The sequence below is a fragment of the Nuphar pumila genome, chromosome 4, assembly GCF_984573655.1.
Source record: "Nuphar pumila chromosome 4, dmNupPumi1.hap1.1, whole genome shotgun sequence".
Taxonomy (NCBI): Eukaryota; Viridiplantae; Streptophyta; class Magnoliopsida; order Nymphaeales; family Nymphaeaceae; genus Nuphar; species Nuphar pumila.
This window is the reverse complement of record NC_143252.1, coordinates 34,586,236-34,604,102: the sequence shown is the minus strand read 5'-3', so window position 1 is coordinate 34,604,102 and position 17,867 is coordinate 34,586,236. Positions and strand designations below refer to the sequence as shown.

Sequence of the window (17,867 nt, the reverse complement as noted above, 5' to 3'; positions counted from 1 at the left end):
TATGTTGATTCTGACTATGCATCTAACCTTTATAAAAAATATTCATTGATAGGTTATGTGTTTATATTTAGTGGTGGACCTATCAGTTGGAGATGTATTCTACAATACACTATTGTTTTATTTATGACTGAAGTAGAGTATATGGCAGCAGTTGAGGTAGCAAAAGAAGCTATTTGGTTGAAGTGTTTTGTTAGTGAACTTGGCATATCACAAGAGAAGGTATTTGTGCATTGTGATAACAAGAGTGTGATCGACTTAACTCATAATCTTGTGTATCATCTAATGTTGAAGCATATTGAGATTACGTACTATAAAATTCATAAGTTAATTAAAGAAGAGAAGATTCTTACTAAAGATAAGCCTTAAATATAATGACAAAGTGACTGCTGAAAAGTTCAGGCATTACTTGAACTTGATAAACATCTCGAGATAGATATCGTTGGCCCTAGGAAAAGAGATCATAGATACGGAAGAGATGATTGGTCAGTGTGGACATTCAAGGCAAGGTAAAGATTGTTGTTTTGTGGTTTGAATTCTATATGAGACTCATATGCTACATCATCTATACAGTCCTTATGGAATTCTATTTTGTCTTTGTTGTTGACTTTCCTTGTACATTAAAGAAAGTGTGTGAGAGAGAGACTCTCTCATGTGGTATATGATGCTAGTATTATAAAAATATGAGAAAAAAAGAATTGTGAGAGGAAAGAAAGAAGAGTTCTTAGTGAAAATTGTACTCCATTGAAAGACATCAAAAAGTTATTCTTGGGTGTTCTACCTTGGTGGTAGAAAAATGGAGGTTTGGCTACACACACTAGTTTACTTGGTATACAGATCGATAAGAGCTTTTGTTTCCCTTTTATGTTTTTGTATATTTCTATTTTACGGTGATTGTTTTTTCATTAATAAGATTATCTTGAACTCTTCTTGTGGACGTAGGCACATCACCGAACCATGTAAATCATATTATCTTGTGGATGATTATTTCTTTGCTTATCTTTGGATAGTTTGTGTTTTCTCTTTGAAGCTCTAATGAATTCAAACATCTTTTTGAATTTGTGTTTAGACCCTAAAACATAATAAACTGGTATCAGAGCTATTGATTTTAAGAAAGATCAGATTTGACCTTAAGGGTGATGAATATGAAGTTTGAAGTGAAGAAATTTGATGACAAAGAAAACTTTGCATTATAGAAAAAAAGTATTAAGAACCTAGTGATTCGCAAGGCAAGAAAAAAAAAACTTTTTTGTAGGAGGAGCAGAAAGTTGAGAAGAAAGGAAGGGGTGATCGCTCTTCATTAAAATCTTCTCGGGTTCAATCATAGGATAGCTAACTATAGAAGGTGATTAAATTTTAGAAGAAGACTACTAAAACTCAGGAAATGTGAACGAGATGGTGATGTAATAGCGTATATTTTGTTAACTGAATATGCATGTTCGTGTATAGAAAATATAGCTTCTACAGGTAAAAAAAGGCAAAGCAACAAAGTTTGCAGAGTTCAGGGTTGACCTGAACTTGGCTCTTTTTATGAACTATATTGTTTGGGCTTTAGGGAGAGGGGTGTTTAAAGAGAGTTGGTTGGAGAGCATTCAAGCCAAGGTGAAGAATGTTGATTGTGGCTTGAATGAGTCCATATTGGACTAGGACTCACCTTATCACATAAAAAAGTCTTTTTTGGACTCTTATTTAGCATATCATATAATATAAAAAAATAGGAACCATATGAGGTTCCTTGATGGATAAGGACTCTACCTTTGGAAATTATAAATATAAGATTTGGCCTCTTGGAAAATAGGGAGAGGTACTTCTTACCTTAAGAGATGGAGAAAAAAAAAGTATCACTCTATTGGTCTGAATATAGGATATGACCTCTTGTGATTTTGCTCTCTTTTGTGGTTCTCTGATACTTGAGGATTCTCTAAGATTTTAAGAGAAGTGTGAGAGAGAATGTAACCGCTTCTTCTTGATGATAGAGATGAAGGTTTGGGTTGCATGCATTGATTCTCTTAGTGGGTTGAACGATAGGTGTGGTTGTTCTTGTTTATAACTTTATTTGTTCTCTCTTATATCGGTAATTAATTATATTAAAAAAAAATCTTGGTACTCTTCTTGTGGATGTAGGTGGTTTTGTCGAACCACGTAAAACCCTCTTATCTTATGGTTATTTGCTTTTTTGCTATTTTTATTGTGAATGTATGTGTTCCCTAATCACATTAATTTCAGAAGGATAAAGGTTGAGGTGCATTGGTTGAATATGTTGACTATGACTATGCAGGTGACCTTGATAAAAAAACGTTCACTGACATGTTATGTGTTTACATTTTGTGGTAAACCTATCAGTTGAAAATGCATTATGTAAGACATCGTTGTTTTTTTTACAACTAAAGCAAAGTATATGACAGTAGTTGAGGCAGCGAAAGAAGTTATCTGGTTAAAGGGTTTGGTTAGTGAACTTGGCATCTCACAAGAGAAGGTATTTGTGTATTGTGATAACAAGAGTGTGATAGACTTAGCTCATATTTTGGTGTATCAACAATGGTCAAAGAATATTAAGATCAGGTACTATAAAATTCGTGAGTTTATTGAAGACAAGAAGATTCAATTAGAAAAGATTTCTACCAAAGAAAACCTTGTAAATATGATGATGAAGCAAGTGACTGCTGAAAAGTTTAGGTATTACCTAAACTTGATAAACGTCTCGAGATAGACATTGTTGGTTATAGGGAGAGGGGGCGTAGATATAGAAGATATGATTGGTGAGTGTAGACATTCAAGCCAAGGTGAATATTGTTGTTTTGTGGCTTGAGGTCTACATGGGACCCACATGCTATATCATGTGTAAAGTCTTCGTGGAATTCTATTTTGTCTTTCTTATTGATCTTCTTTGTAAATTAAGGAAAGTGTGAAAGAGAGGGAGACACTCTCACATAGTATATGATATGGTGGTATTGGTGAGTGTGAGAAAAAAGACAATTGTGAGATAGAAAAAATAAGGATTCTTGGTGTGACTTGTCCTCTATTGAAGGTCATCAAGAAGGTGTTCTTGGGTGTTCTATCTTGGTGGCAGAGAGAGTGAGGTTTGGTTGCATGCACCGATTTACTTGGTAGACCGATCGATAAGTGCTTTTGTTTCTCTTTTATACTTTTGCGTATTTCTCTTGTACGGTGATTATTTTCTCATTAATAAGATCTCAAACTCTCCCCATGGACGTACACATGTTGATGAATCACATAAATCTTTTTGTCTTGTGGTTGATTGTTTATTTACTTATCTTTAGGTAATTTATGTTTCTCTTTGAGACTATATTGAATCCGAACATCTTTTCAATTTTGTATTTGGGACCTAAAACTACAATAAACTGGTATCAGAGCTATTGGTTGTAAGGAATATTATATATGGCCTCAAGGGTAATGAATATTAAGTTTGAGGTTGAAAAATTTGATGATAAATAAAACTTTGCATTATTGCAAAGAAGGGTTAAGGATCTAGTGATTTAGCAAGGTGTTTACAAGGCAAGGAAAACAAAGAAAACTTTGTTGTAGATAGAGTAGAAAGTTTATAAGAAAAGAAACGTTGATCGCTCTTTATCAAGATCTTCACAGGTTCAATAACGAGATATATAACTACAAAATGTGGTTAAATTTCAAAGATGTCTACTCAGGCTCATGGGCAGTGTGCACTGGATGATGGTGTGATAGTGTATGTTTTGTCAACTGAATATCTATGTTCGTGCATAAAAAATATAGTTTTTGTAGGTAAAAAAAGTAAAGCAGTGAAGTTTGCAGAGTTCATGGTTGGGCTGAACTAGATCCCTTTTATGAGTTAGATTATTTGGGCCCTAGGGAGAGGGGATTGAAGTGCATTCAAGTCAAGGTAAAGAATGTTGGGTTGAACTAGTTGTTTAATGAGAGGTGATTGAAGTGCATTAGTCAAGGTAAAAAATGTTGATTGTGGCTTGAATGCATCCATATTGGACTAGGACTCACCTTACCACATAAAGAAGTCTCTTTTGAACTCTTGTTTAGAATCTCATATAATATGAAAAATAAGAACTATATGAGGTTCCTTGATGGATAAGGGCTCTACCTTTAGGAATTATAAATATAGAGTGTGGCCTCTTGGAAGAGAGAGAGAGATGTACTTCTTGGATAAGAGATGAAGAAAAGAGGGGATATCTCTCTTTTAATGTAAAAAGATGGTGATTTTGCTCTCTTGGGTGTTTTCTTCGATACTTGAGGTTTCTCTTAGATTTTGAGGAAAATGTAAGAGAGAATGTAATGGCTTATTCTTGGTAATAGAGAAGAAGATTTGAGCTATACTTTTTTATCTTCTTGGTGGTTCAAACGACATGTGTAGTTATTCTCATTTATAACTTTATTTGTTCTTTCTTGTATAGGTGACTGATTAAATTAATAAAGACTCGATATTCTTCTTGTGGATGTAGTCAATTTTGCCGAACCATATAAAACTCTCTTATCTTGTGGTTATTTGCTTCTTTGTTGTTGTTATTATTGTGATTGTCCTTGTTGCCTAATCACATTAATATTATATCTGATATAGTGTGATCTTGGGCGAGAGCCCCAAATTCATAACACTAGTGAACGTAGTGACATGGAAGACTATAAGAATTAACAAAATAAAACTACTACATTAAGATAACGTAGGAGGCTAAAAATTGTTGAAATTTTGCAAATGAGTTTTCAATTTTTACTTATTTTACAATGTTGTAAGCTTGACAGTCCCATATGGTGAACACGAGTGAGATAATTAACTAGTAAATATAAACATTTGCCACAATGCGATTCAACTACTAATCGCAATGGACTTGATCTCCATTGCTTTGGGTACGGTGACAATGAGGACCCCATTCTTCATGGCAGCCTTCACCTCTTTTGCCTTCGCGTTCTCCATTTGCCTGAATCATCAGAGAATCTTGTTGTTGTTCCTCTCGACGCGGTGCCACTTGTGTCCCTTCTCCTCGCTCTCTTTGCTCTTCTCCCAACTTATCATTTTTTTTTCTTCTTCTTCGAGCTCCACCTTCACCACCTTCTTCTTGAGCCCCAGGAGGTCGGCCTTGAAGGCGTGGGCTTCAGGCCTCCCCTTCCAATCTATCTGAGTGTTTACAAATACAGAAGCTTCACCTGCAAATGTTCGTGGAGATGGGGAGGAGATGGAATCGAGGAAGAAACCATCAAAGGGATCCCAGATATCCATTGAGAAAGGATCAGATCGTCAACTGAAGATAGATGCAACCAGAGTCATTCTAAAGATGATGTTGCTTTGCTTGAGCGAGAGTAAAGAAAAGAGATGGTGGTAGTGTTGATGTTGTGATCACTAGCTTGCTAGTTAGTTGGATGGTTTGCTTCTGACGAGAGAATAGCAACCAGAGGGACATACTTTAGGAAGGAGACAGATGAGGAAAAAGGTTTCAGATGGTTCTAGAAAACGTTAAACCCTTTCCCCTTTTCTTTCAACTTCCTACCCTGATCCAAATCTTTCGGTAACTCTCTTGAAACGTAGTTTGATATCACTTTTTTTATTTACACTAAGAAACCACCCCCACGATCAGAGACCTAATTGCTCGTGTATGATGTTGTACTTATGGTTGCTGGTACCAGATCCAGATAGATTTTTCATATCAAAATACGAGAGGGTGGTGTATGTTCGCCCCCGATGATTCACTAAATCCCATGTTTGTGTTTGGGGGTCCTAAAAAGCACCACGTATATAAGCATATGGGGCTCGTATTCCCGTGTATGTTGACATCACTCAACATTGGAGTCTGGTTCGGTTGCAAAGACTTAAGTACCCTTTCTTGCTATTCTTTCCATAAAACGACGGTTTGAGAAAATAACAAAAATGTCCTTCATACAAAAAAAGAAAACAAACAGTTCAAAAAAAGGACAAACATGTCCTTCATCCAAAAAGTCGAGGATGATGTTGACTTTTCAAAGTCTACACAGTGAAACGAACATTAGCTGACGATCTGATGGTGATCCGGAGAAACGATGGTGAGCCGGTGATCCGATGGTCATCCGGCGAAACGAACCTGAGCCATCAAAAATGTCTGTTTGAACTTTTCATTGTCATCTTCTTCTTCTTCCTTCTCTGTAAAACACTGTAAAACTCTCTCTCTCTCTCTCTCTCTCTCTCTCTCTCTCTCTCTCTCTCTCTCTCTAGAGAAGAAATCAAGGGAGGCAAAGAGTTCCCCCTGGAGAAGGCCATGAACATCAACCCTCTCACTCTCTCGCCCTTCTCTTTCTACTTCTGTGCACATCCAGCAGACGATCATACATTGCTTCAGCAAAGAGTTTTTGCCCTTACAGGAGGGGGTTTGGGGGCTCCTCCCAGCGTGGGTACCATCGTTCAACTTGATGAGTTGTGGAGCTTGATTTAGAGTTTTTGCCCTTACAGGAGGAGGGTCCGACGGCTCCCCCCCGGCGTGGGTTCCGTTGCGCGGTCAGCAGGCGGGGAGCTCGGGGGGCAGCGCCCCCCAGACCAAATTTTTTTGGGGCCTTGTATAATTTTTTTATTTTCTTTCCCTCTTTTAACTATCGAAAAAGAGCAATAAAGCATTTTGTTTAATCGTGTGGCTCATGTTTCCTTTAGTTATTTCTTACTCGAGGTTTTCGTAACACCCCTTCCTACGATTTTTCTTTTTCTGTTTCTTTCACATGATTTTTTCAATGACTCCTCTACAACGATTTTTAGTGTTGTCGGGTCTTAAACGAGCCCCACAGCGATTTATAGTGTTGTTCGGTCTTCCAACAATGATTTGTAGTATTGTCGGGCCTTCCTACAATGATTTATAGTGTTTTTGGGTCTCCAACGAGCCCCACAACAATTTATGGTGTTGTTCGATCTCACTACAATGATTTGTAGTGTCTTTCGCAAATCACTATAGCGATTTGTAGTGTTATTCAGAAAGCAAATCGCTGTAAATCGCTACCCGAATTAGGACCAACTTGTCAGAGCCATATCTCCCTAACCGAAGGTTATATTTCAAATCCATAAAAAGTAGTGTCTTTGTTATTGAGTCTAGTTTATTCTTATAAATTTTCAGCATTTTCTATGGTTATTTTATTCCCCATTTTAACTAAAAACTAGACCCCTAATATTCTGTGTTATTTGAGTTGCAGAACACTACAAAAGTGTAGGCACTGGGAATGTACATGGAAGTACACTTGACTATGTTTCGGTAGAAGGAATGCAGTTTGATAATGAGGAATCTGCATATAAATTTTATAATGATTATGCCTTAAAAGTTGGCTTCAATGTGAGAAGATTTTCTAGTAAAAAATGGAGATTGTAGAATAATAGGGGTCTAGATTTTAATTAAAATGGAAAATGAAATGACCATAGAAATCGCTAAAAATTTACATGAATAAACTAGACTCAATAACGAAGACACCACTTTTTTTGGATTTGAAATATGACTTCCGGTTAGGGAGATATGACCCTGACAAGTTGGTCCTAATTTGGGTAGTGATTTACAGCGATTTGCTTACTAAATAACACTACAAATCGCTATAGTGATTTGCAGAAGACACTACAAATTGTTGTATTGAGATCCAACAACACCATAAATTGTTGTGGGGCTCGTTGGAGACCCGAAAACACTATAAGTTATTGTAGGAAGGCTCGACAATACTACAAATAGTTGTTGGAAGACCGGACAACACTATAAATCGTTGTGGGGCTCGTTGGAGACCCGACAATACTAAAAATAGTTGTAGGGGAGTCATTGAAAAAATCGTGTGAAAGAAACAAAAATAGAAAAATCGTAGGAAGGGGTGTTACGAAAACCTCGAGCAAGAAACAACCGAAGGAAACATGAGCCACACGATTAAACAAAACGCTTTATTGCTCTTTTTCGATAGTTAAAAGAGGAAAAGAAAATAAAAAAGTATACAAGGCCCCAAAAAAAATTGGTCCGGGGGGCGCTGCTCCCCGAGCCCCCGCCCGCTGACCCCGCAGCGGAACCCGCGTCGGGGGGGAGCCCTCAGACCCCCCTTCTGTAAGGGCAAAAACTCTAAATCAAGCTCCACAATTCATCAAGTTGAACGATGCTACCCACGCTGGGAGGAGCCCCGAAACCCCCCTCCTGTAAGAGCAAAAACTCTGAATCAGGCTCCACAACAAATCAAGTTGAATGATGTTATCCACGCTGGGAGGAGCTCTCAGACCTCCCTTTTGTAAAGGTAAAAACTCTGAATCAGGCTCCACAACTCTTCAAGTTGAATGATGCTACTCACGTTGGGAGGAGCCCCCAGACCCCTCTCCTATAAGGGTAAAAACTCTAAATCAGGATCCATAACTCATTTAGTTGAATGATGCCACCCACGTTGAGAGGAGCCCCCAAACCCTCCTCCTGTAAGGGTAAAAACTCTGAATCAGGTTCCACAACAGTCAATGTGCAGGTCAGTCGGTGCTTAATGGAGCAATGTAGGATCTTCTGCTGGATGTGCACAGAAGCAGAAAGAGAAGGAAGAGAGAGAGTGAGAGGGTTGATGTTCATGGCCTCCTCAAGGAAAGATTTCTTTCTCGAATAATCCTGCAGTGCAGAGACTGAATCTTAAATAATCATCTTCGGGGCACTTCAGTCTTTACAATCACTCTTTTTTTAGAATCGCCATTTTTTTTGGCACCAATGGAGGAGAGGATACTTAAGTCTTTGCAATCGCATCAAACTCCAATGCTAATTAATGCTGACAAACATGGGGATACGAGACGCATAGGCTTAAATACGTGGTGCTTTTTGGGACCCCCGAACATGAGATGCCCTGTTCGGGGGGAGAACATATAACCTGCTTCGTCAAAATACTATAATTGGATCCCATAAGGATTAAGTAAGCCAGACCCAGTTCATACCTGGTAAAATAATAATTTTTAAGTTTCTTACATGAAAATTCATGGATTTTAATTGGAACTTAGGTCAGTACCAAATTTGGTATAAATTTTCATTTCATAAACCATACCCAGCCCATATAATAATCAGACCTCATGGATCTGACCCGAATAATTAATTGGACCACTTCCTTTGTTGGCAAACCATGACCTTATTAGACCCGGAAATGGTCGAGATCATGTCATGCCCAACCTGTTGACACCCCTACTTATAAACAACATGCTTCATTTCAAAATATTATCCAGGATCCGGATCCCATCATAGCTGAACTGGCAAATACAAGTCTCACTAACGTTAAAGTTGTAGTACACAAAATTATTCTTTAGGTTTTCTCTATGGGAAAATCTCTCAATATTTAAAAGAATTATGCTTTTAAAGACAATATGGCGGAAAGTTTAATATAATTCAAAACTAAAAAAAAAAGTAACAAATGGATTTATTTTGCCTTTATAGCAAAGTTTGCATCTTATGGATTTAAAAAGCTAAATTCAAATGCCTGAGATTGATGGTTTGCACGCATTATATGGACCCCATCGCTTTAGATCCATGTTATGGATCCTGTTCGGGTTAGCTTTAAACTAGATCCAACTCAGATTCACCATGTGTGAGACGACCTGACCCGTTCATACTGTGGGGTTTGGTTGGACATCTGGTCCAAATCTAACACTTTATTTTCCGAATACAGATCATTAAAAACATATCCCAAAGGGTATTTAGGTCAGATTGGAATTTACACATTCGAATCATTTCTGGATTTGGTTCAGTGTGTTGTATAAGATCTACATTCAGATTTGAATCTAACTGATCCGTTTGAATATTTTACATGTAAAATACCTTGATTTTGGTCTTCTTTTACCAGATTCAATATCACCAAACATATGTCAGATCTGGGCCCAATCTTACAGCATTGAATCGTATTCAGGTTTGGACATGGATTTGGGTTGACTGCGCAAAATTCAGATTATATCCTGAATCTGGTTTTTGAATCTAAACATAAATAGAGTATAAAACACTAATCCTAATCTGTTTTGAATCCGAAGATAATCCGGATTTATAAATCCAAATCCCATTTGAATACCCTTTCAGATCTTTAATTACTTTAATGATGTGTATGACTTATCCGGAAATCAAGGTGTTAGATTCAGTTTGGAGGTCTAACCAAACCCGATCCATTCGCATCCTTGAGCCATGGTACACCTGACTAAAATTTGATCCTCGCTGCTTTTTAAGGGTGTCAATAGGTCAGGATTGGTTCAAACCCAGGCGAGACTAAACCCAAATCTGATTTGAGATGTTGGTACTAAGTCCGGATCTCGGTCCAATCAAAACCATCATAAGAAAAATCATACCCAGATCCTATAAGAATTACACTAACCATAACCGATCAAATAATGTTCTCATATAGGATTTGGTACGGGTCTGGGTCGACTTTTGATATGCTTTCCATATTAACAAAACAACAGGTCCATCTTGTGCCTGTTAGATGGGAAGCAGATCAAATCAGGTCAGGCTGAACATGAGCTTTCTGCTCATGCCAAAATCGTGGCCGACCATTAAACATTTTGGATGAGCGCCGCGTGGCCTTAACGTCCTCGTTAACTGCTGCTTTTCTGTCAATGGTAGAATGGAAAAAAAAAATATTAAAAAATAAGCATACAGACCCCAAAAGACGGAGTCTCTCTCTCATATCTTTCCTAGTTCTCTTCTCTCTCTTTCCTTTCTTAGTCTTTCAGTCTCTTTTCTCTTTCGCCTGCCATTAACAAAGGAAGGTGCTCCCACCATTAACAAAGAATGGTGCTCCATTCTGGTCTTGCATTCTTATCTTTCTCTCTCCATTGTGTTGAAATCAGATCTCTGCCTCAGGAGATCTGCATCTTGCTGTGAAGGGCGATTCATCACAAACATTATGCCCTGATACTGATCTTGCCTCCAGAGCCGTACCTGTAAAGAGGCCAATGAGGCTTGGGCCTCAGAGCCCCTAGGCTCAAAAAAAATTTAGGGGCCCAATTTATTGTTATTTTGATTCTTTAAAAAAAAATCGAAGGCGCTGCCCCTGAACTCCTACTATTAATAGGGGGCCCATTTTTTCCCTCTACCTCAGGCCCGATAAAATACAGGCACGGCTCTGCTTGCCTCCCTCTATTTAGCAACCTCAAATCCTTCCTTCAATTTCTTTTCTTTGACAGGACAACATAAGCAGCCCAATAGGTTGCCTGCTTCGTCTTTTCTTGAGTCCTTGACGTGCTTCTCAAATGACTTGAGAAAAGAACTCATCCATCTGATGGTGCATGTCATGAGAGGATCAACCTGGTAGAAATTGGGAAGGATCGAGCGACTGCACTGGACGATCATCCTCTTTCGGTTTTTCTCTTGTAAAAGTTTTAGGTGCTTTATTGAAGTGGAAGAAGACAATCGTCCTATGTCACTTTAGGTGCTTCATTGAAGCTATTCCATTTCCTTGCAGAAAAATGAGAGGGACTGCGTCTTTGGGGTTCGTATGTTTAATTTTTAATTTTGTTTTCATTCAACCATTGACGGAAAAACAATACAACGCGGTACTCATCCGAAACGTTTAACAGTCAGCCACGATTTTAGCATGCGCAGAAGGCTCATGTTCAGCATGACCTGATCTGCTTCCGTTAGATGGGGACCAAAAACACTAATATGACCGCAAAAGATTATATTGAATAGGCTCTGACGTAGACGTTTTGGTGAAGAATAAAAAATGACACGCCAAACCAGAAACATCACGAGCCTTCAGTAGCTTCAGATGTAAGAAAACCTGCAACCTTACCGCATCTTCTTCTTCTTTGGTCTTCTTCTGCCCCTCTATAAATACGTCTGGTGGGAGTTGCCTATTTCTGTCAGAAATCAAGCTTTGCAATTGCAAATCGCTCGTTTTTCGACTGGTGCTTTATAAATTCTTTTTTATTTTCCTTTTTTTTTATTCAGAGGCAAACAAACACCATCAACGTACAAAATGGCACTGATTTCGTCCATCTCTGATCCTTTCTCCATGGATTTATGGGATCCCTTTGATGGCTTCTTCCTCGATTCCATCTCCTTCCTGTTGAGTAATGAAGGTAACAAAAATATTCGCTGGAAAGCAATATAGGATCTAATAAAGGCACAATCAAATCATAACACAAGAATTTACGTGGTTCGGTCAACACGACCTGCATCCATGTAATACGAAGAGAATAATCCATTATAATAAGAGTAGAGAGTACAACGTTCAATAACTTGCACAAAGATAAAGACAATAACAACAAAAAAATTACAAGAAGAGAGAGATACAAGATTACCTCTCGGGTGCACAACCCGAGTCAAAACCCACACTACAACCAACACCTCTCTCTAAGGATCAATGCGTGGTGATGAACCTTATTTCTTCCTCTTCTTCTCTCCACTCTCTCTCTTACTTCTTCTTTCTTTGCACGCCACACACATTCACTCTGCTCACAGCACTCTGCTCTTCTCCCACCAGCACACAACCTCTGCACCCCTATTTATAGATGGCATAGAGTCTTCTAGATGTGAGCCTTCTAGACTTATTCCAGAAACTGAAGTGGTTTTGACCCTTCAACTTCATGCATTAATGAAAAGTTGGTGGTTATTCCACTTCCCCACATCATTAATGAAGGATAGGGCTTGACCCAATAATCTCCCCCTCCAGCCCAAGGGGTACTCTAATTTATCTAATCAACTAGAGTCCATGTCCGCCAGCTGGCAACATGTATTTTGTTTCTCCATCAATAAGGCTTTTGTCAGCATATCTGCACCATTATCATTTGTAGAGATCTTTGCAAGATGAAGCAAATTTTTCTCAAACACATCTCGGATTCAATGGTACCTGATATATATATGCTTTGACTTTGAGTGAAAACTCGAATTCTTGGCAAGATGAATGGCACTCTGATTGTCGCAGTACACCAAGTACTTGTCTGGCTCTAAACCCAAATCCTACAAGAATCTTTTCATCCATAGCATCTCTTTGCAAGCTTCTGTAAGAGCAATCTACTCTGCCTCAGTAGTAGACAAAGCAATACACCTTTGCAATTTTGACTGCCATGATATAACTCTCCCTACAAAAGTGAGTACAAAACCCGATGTAGACTTCCTCGTATTAATATCTCCAGCCATATTTGCATCTGTGTAACCTGTCAAGACAGGTGGTCCATCCCCAAAGCTTAAACAAACTTTGGAGCTTCCTCTAAGATATCTAAAGATCCATTTTACTGATGTTCAATGCTCTTTTCCTAGATTTACAAGAAATTTGTTAGCAACACCTACTGCATATGCGATGTCTAGTCCCGTACATATCATCACGTACATCAAGCTTTCGACTACTGAAGCATAAGAAACTTTCTTCATTTTCTCCTTCTCCTCGTCACTTGATGGACTCTACTCCGAGTTCAGCTTAAAGTGACCTGCAAAAGGAGAACCAATTGGCTTTGCATTGTTCATATTGAACATGTTCAACACCTTCTCGATATACTTCTCCTGTGATAATCGTATCTTCTTGGTTTTTCTATCACGAGAGATCTGCATGCCCAATATTTCTTTTGCTGACCTCATGTCCTTCATTGCAAAGGTTTTATTCAGTTCCTTCTTGAGCCTGTCAATTATAGACATATCTTTTTCAAGGATAAGCATATCATCAACATATAACAAGAGAATAACAAAATTTTCACCGAACCATTTTATGTAGACACAATGATCTGAAGTCGATCTATTGTATCTATTTTCAGTCATAAATGAATCAAATTTCTTGTACCATTGTCTTGAAGATTTCTTCAGCCCATACACGCTCTTTTTCAACCTGCATACAAGATTTTATTTACCTTTGACTTTGAAGCCTTCTGGTTGCTCTATGTATATATCATCTTCTAAATCACCATGGAGAAAAGCAGTCTTCACATCTAGCTGCTCAATCTCCAAGTTCAGGCTAGCAGCAATACCTAGAGCAACGCAAATTGAAAATATTTTAACAACAAGAGAGAAAATTTCTTTAAAGTCAATACCTTGCTTTTGACCAAAGCCTTTCACAACCAATATGGCTTTGTACTTTGGTTGAGAACTTTGTTCTTGAGTCTTCAACTTGAAAACCTACTTGTTCTTCAAGACCTTTATGTCTTCTGGTAGTTCCATCAAGTCATAAGTGTGGTTCTTCTGCAATGCATTCATCTCATCATGCATAGCTATTAGCCACTGCTCTTTCTGCTCACACTCATGTACTTCCTGGTAACTCTCTAGTTCACCTGCATCAGTAAGTATTACATACTCATGTGGAGAATACCTTCTAGAAGGTTGTGACTCTCTGGAACATCTTCTCAGTTGGGGTTCTAGAGGAGGTTGCTCTCCAATTTCTTCCTGCTCAACATGGCCTACAGGTAAATCAACACCAGCCTCTGCATCATCTTCCTGCACTGCTCTTCCTTCAACTTGTGCCACTGGAGAAGTAACTGGATCCAAGTGGATAGATCCACCTGCAAAAGTCTGAATTGGCAAATCTTTCTTGATATCTTCAAGTGTCTGGTCTTCAAAGAATATCACGTCTTTGGATCTGAATACCTTCTACTTCTCTCAATCTCATAGTCTGTAGCCGAATTCAGCATCACCAAATCCCAGAAAAATGCATTGTTTCGCCTTATCATCAAGCTTAGACCTCTCCTCCTTGGGGATATGTGCAAATGCCCTGCATCCAAATACCCTCAGGTGCTTGTAGGACACATCCTTTCCTGACCACACCCTATCTGCAACATCATTTGCTAAGGCATGAGTAGGCGACAAGTTGATCACATCAACTGTTGTCCTTAAAGTCTCACCCCAAAATTTTTTTGGCAACTTGGATTGTGCAAGTATACACTTGATTCTCTCTGTAATTGTACGGTTCATCCTTTTTGTAACTACATTGTGTTGTGGGGTACCTGGAACTGTCAACTCATGGCGAATTCCATGAATTTTATAATATTCATGGAATAGACCTTTGTACTCGCCACCATTATCTGACCTGATGCATTTCAGTTATTTTCATCTCAACCATAGGATGAAATTGCTTGAATACATCAAGAACCTTATCCTTGGTTTTTAGAGGGTATACCCAAACCTTCCTAGAGAAGTCATCTATAAAAGTAACAAAATAAAGTGCACCACTGAAAGTTTTCACATCAGTAAAACCATTAACAGTTTTTGTTCTCAGAGGACCACAAACATCAGTATAAACTCGCTCCAGAATGTGAGATTTTCTATGAAAGGCATTTCTAACAAAAAATACTTCATATTGCTTACCAGTTAAGCAATGAACATACTGGTTTAGATGTGTACCTTTTAACTCTGGAAGTTGCTCCCCCTTAGCAAGAATCGGCAAGCCCTTCTCACTCATGTGGTCTAATCGACTGTGCCACAAATCAATAAAAGAGTCATCAGCTGTATTCAATTGTTTCTTGCATACCTTATCTTGCATTTTGTAAAGAGTACATCTCTTTTCTCTGGCCTGAACCAATGACCCGCTGTTGAGTTTCCACTGTCCTTGGCTAAAAACACTACTTCTGTCCTCTTCATCAAGCTTTCCTACTGAAAGCAAATTCAACCTCAAGTCTGGAACATGTCTGACATCCTTGAGCACCAACATGTACCCAAGACTGGTCTGGAGATGAATATCTCCAATTCTTATAATTTTTAACGCTCCTGTGTTTTCCATTCGGACAACACCAAAATTATCGGTCTTGTATGTACTGAAATACTCTCTCCGTGTTGTGGCATGGTACGAGGCTCCTGTGTCTATGACCCAATATGTATCCTGACACACACAAAAACATGGATCATTAGTAGTAGACAAAATCACAAGCTCACCTTCAACTGTGGTTGTGGTATCTTCTTTGGTTTTTAATGATTCTATCTCTTTCCCTTTTTCTGATTTTTTCTTGGCTCTTTGCACTGATTCTGAAAGTTTCCTTTCTTTCCACAATTGTAGCAAGTGATGTCTTTCCTTGACCTGGACTTGCTCCTATATCTGCGGTCATTTTTTTTTGTCCTTTGACCGACCCCTGCCTTTGGATGAACTCTTCATCAATCCTTCACCAGAATCCTCATTTGGTGATGGTCTTCTCCTAATTTCATTTAAAATGAGCGTACATGTGATCTCTTTCATATCCAATGTTCTTTTTCATAAATTATGGTTGTCACAAGATGCTCATAAGATGGTGACAATGAGGTTAGTAACAACAAAGTTTTATCCTCATTTTCAAGTTTAACATCCAGACTAAATAAACCAGCAATAATCTTATTAAATACATTAAGATGGTCAAGAATGGGAGTACCATCCTTCATACGAAAACTATAAAGTTATTTCTTGAGGTCTAACTTGTTGGACAAGTTCTTAGTCATATAGAGGTTCTCTAGCCGCAACCACAATCTTGATGTTGTCCTATCTTTCATCACGTTGCATATGACTTCATCTGATAGACACAACTCAATCACATCAGCGGCCCTCAAGTCAAGATTATCTCATTTATCATCGGTCATGGTCTCTGGCCTATTCGCCTTCTCGATAAGAGTCATGTGCAACCCTTGCTGTGCAAGTAGAGCATTCACCCTTCTTTGCCATAAAAAGAAGTTTCATTTGCCATCAAACATCTTCACCTCAAACTTGGAGCTAACTGACTTGGAAGACATGACTTTCCACGAACTAGCTCTAATACCACTTGTTGAGTAATGAGGGTAACAAAAATATTTGAGCGGAAGCAATATATGATCTAATAAAGGCACAATCAAATCACAACACAAGGGTTTACGTGGTTCGGTCAACATGACCTACATCCATGGGGTACGGAGAGAACAATCCACTATAATAAGAGTAGAGAGTACAATGTCCAATAGTTTGCCCAAAGCTAAAGAGAATAACAACAAAGGAATCACAGAAAGAGAGAAATATAAGATTACCTCTCAGGTGCACTACCCTAGTCAAAACCCACACCACAACCAACACCTCTCTCTGAGGATCAATGCATGGTGATGAACCTTCTTCCTTTATCTTCTTCTCTCCACTCTCTCTCTCTCTCTTACTTTTTCTTTCTCTGCACGCTGCACACTGCACACAGTCACTCTGCTCACAGCACTCAGCTCTTCTCCCACCAGCACACAGTCTCTGCACCCCTATTTAAATATGGCATAGAGTCTTCTAGATGTGAACTTTTTAGATGTGAGTCTTCTAGACTCATTCCAGAAATCGAAGGGGTTTTGACCCTTCAATTTCCTGCATTAATGGGAAGTTGGTGGCTATTCCACTTTTCCACATCATTAATGAAGGATAGGGTTGGACCCAATACTCCCCTTCTCTGCGAACCTTTGCAAGAGAAGCTTCTGCACTCGCAAACACTCACATCGATTGGAAGGAGATGCCTGAAGCCCATGTCTTCAAGGCCAACCTCCCGGGACTCAAGAAGAAACAAGTGAAGGTGGAGCTCAAGGAAGATGGGAAGGTGCTGAAGATAAGCGGGGAAAGGAGCAGAGAGAGCAAGGAGAAGGGAGACAAGTTGCACCTCGTCGAGAGAAGCAGCGGCAAGTTTCTCCGGCAACTCAGGCTGCCAGAGAACGCGAAGGTGGATGAGGTGAAGGTCGCCATGGAGAACAGGGTCCTCACTGTCACTGTGCCCAAAGCACTGGAGATCAAATCCATTAAGATTAGCGGTTGATTGGCCATTCATGTTGCATCTCTCATCCTCTGTTTTCTAGTTGTATTGTATGCTGCGCAACGGCCGTGACGGGTACTTTGCTGTGTCTGATGTATTTCTCATATGTTATAAACTGGTGATTCGCTTTTCTATACAAAGGAATTGTGTTGATTTTGCCAATCTTAACCTTTTGTTTGGTATTAATGTGATTAATATGGCAAAAAATGGTTTTTCTTTGCCACAAAATCCTGGCTAATTTGCACAATCTGAATAGTTTCAAAAT

The 17,867-nt window shown here is 38.8% G+C and overlaps 2 protein-coding genes across 4 annotated transcripts; one reads left to right on the top strand and one right to left on the bottom strand.

The window, feature by feature from the left end:
* Window positions 1-4,924: 4,924 nt before the first annotated feature.
* LOC149839941 (18.1 kDa class I heat shock protein-like) lies at window positions 4,925-5,215 on the bottom strand. Its single transcript, XM_090004958.1, has one exon. The coding sequence runs from the start codon at window positions 5,213-5,215 to the stop codon at window positions 4,925-4,927; it is 291 nt and encodes a 96-aa protein (XP_089861084.1).
* A 6,674-nt stretch (window positions 5,216-11,889) lies between these two features.
* Window positions 11,890-17,605, top strand: LOC149839940 (17.8 kDa class I heat shock protein-like). Of its 3 annotated transcripts, XM_090004283.1 has the most exons (3): window positions 11,890-11,978; window positions 16,583-16,617; window positions 17,271-17,605. In XM_090004283.1, the coding sequence occupies exons 1-3, from the start codon at window positions 11,890-11,892 to the stop codon at window positions 17,603-17,605; spliced, it is 459 nt and encodes a 152-aa protein (XP_089860409.1). The 3 variants fall into 3 exon arrangements, with proteins under 3 accessions (XP_089860409.1, XP_089860410.1, XP_089860411.1); XM_090004284.1 differs by lacking the exon at window positions 16,583-16,617 and having other exon boundaries at window positions 11,890-11,974; window positions 17,244-17,605; XM_090004285.1 differs by lacking the exon at window positions 16,583-16,617 and having other exon boundaries at window positions 11,890-11,992; window positions 17,268-17,605.
* Window positions 17,606-17,867: the final 262 nt, after the last annotated feature.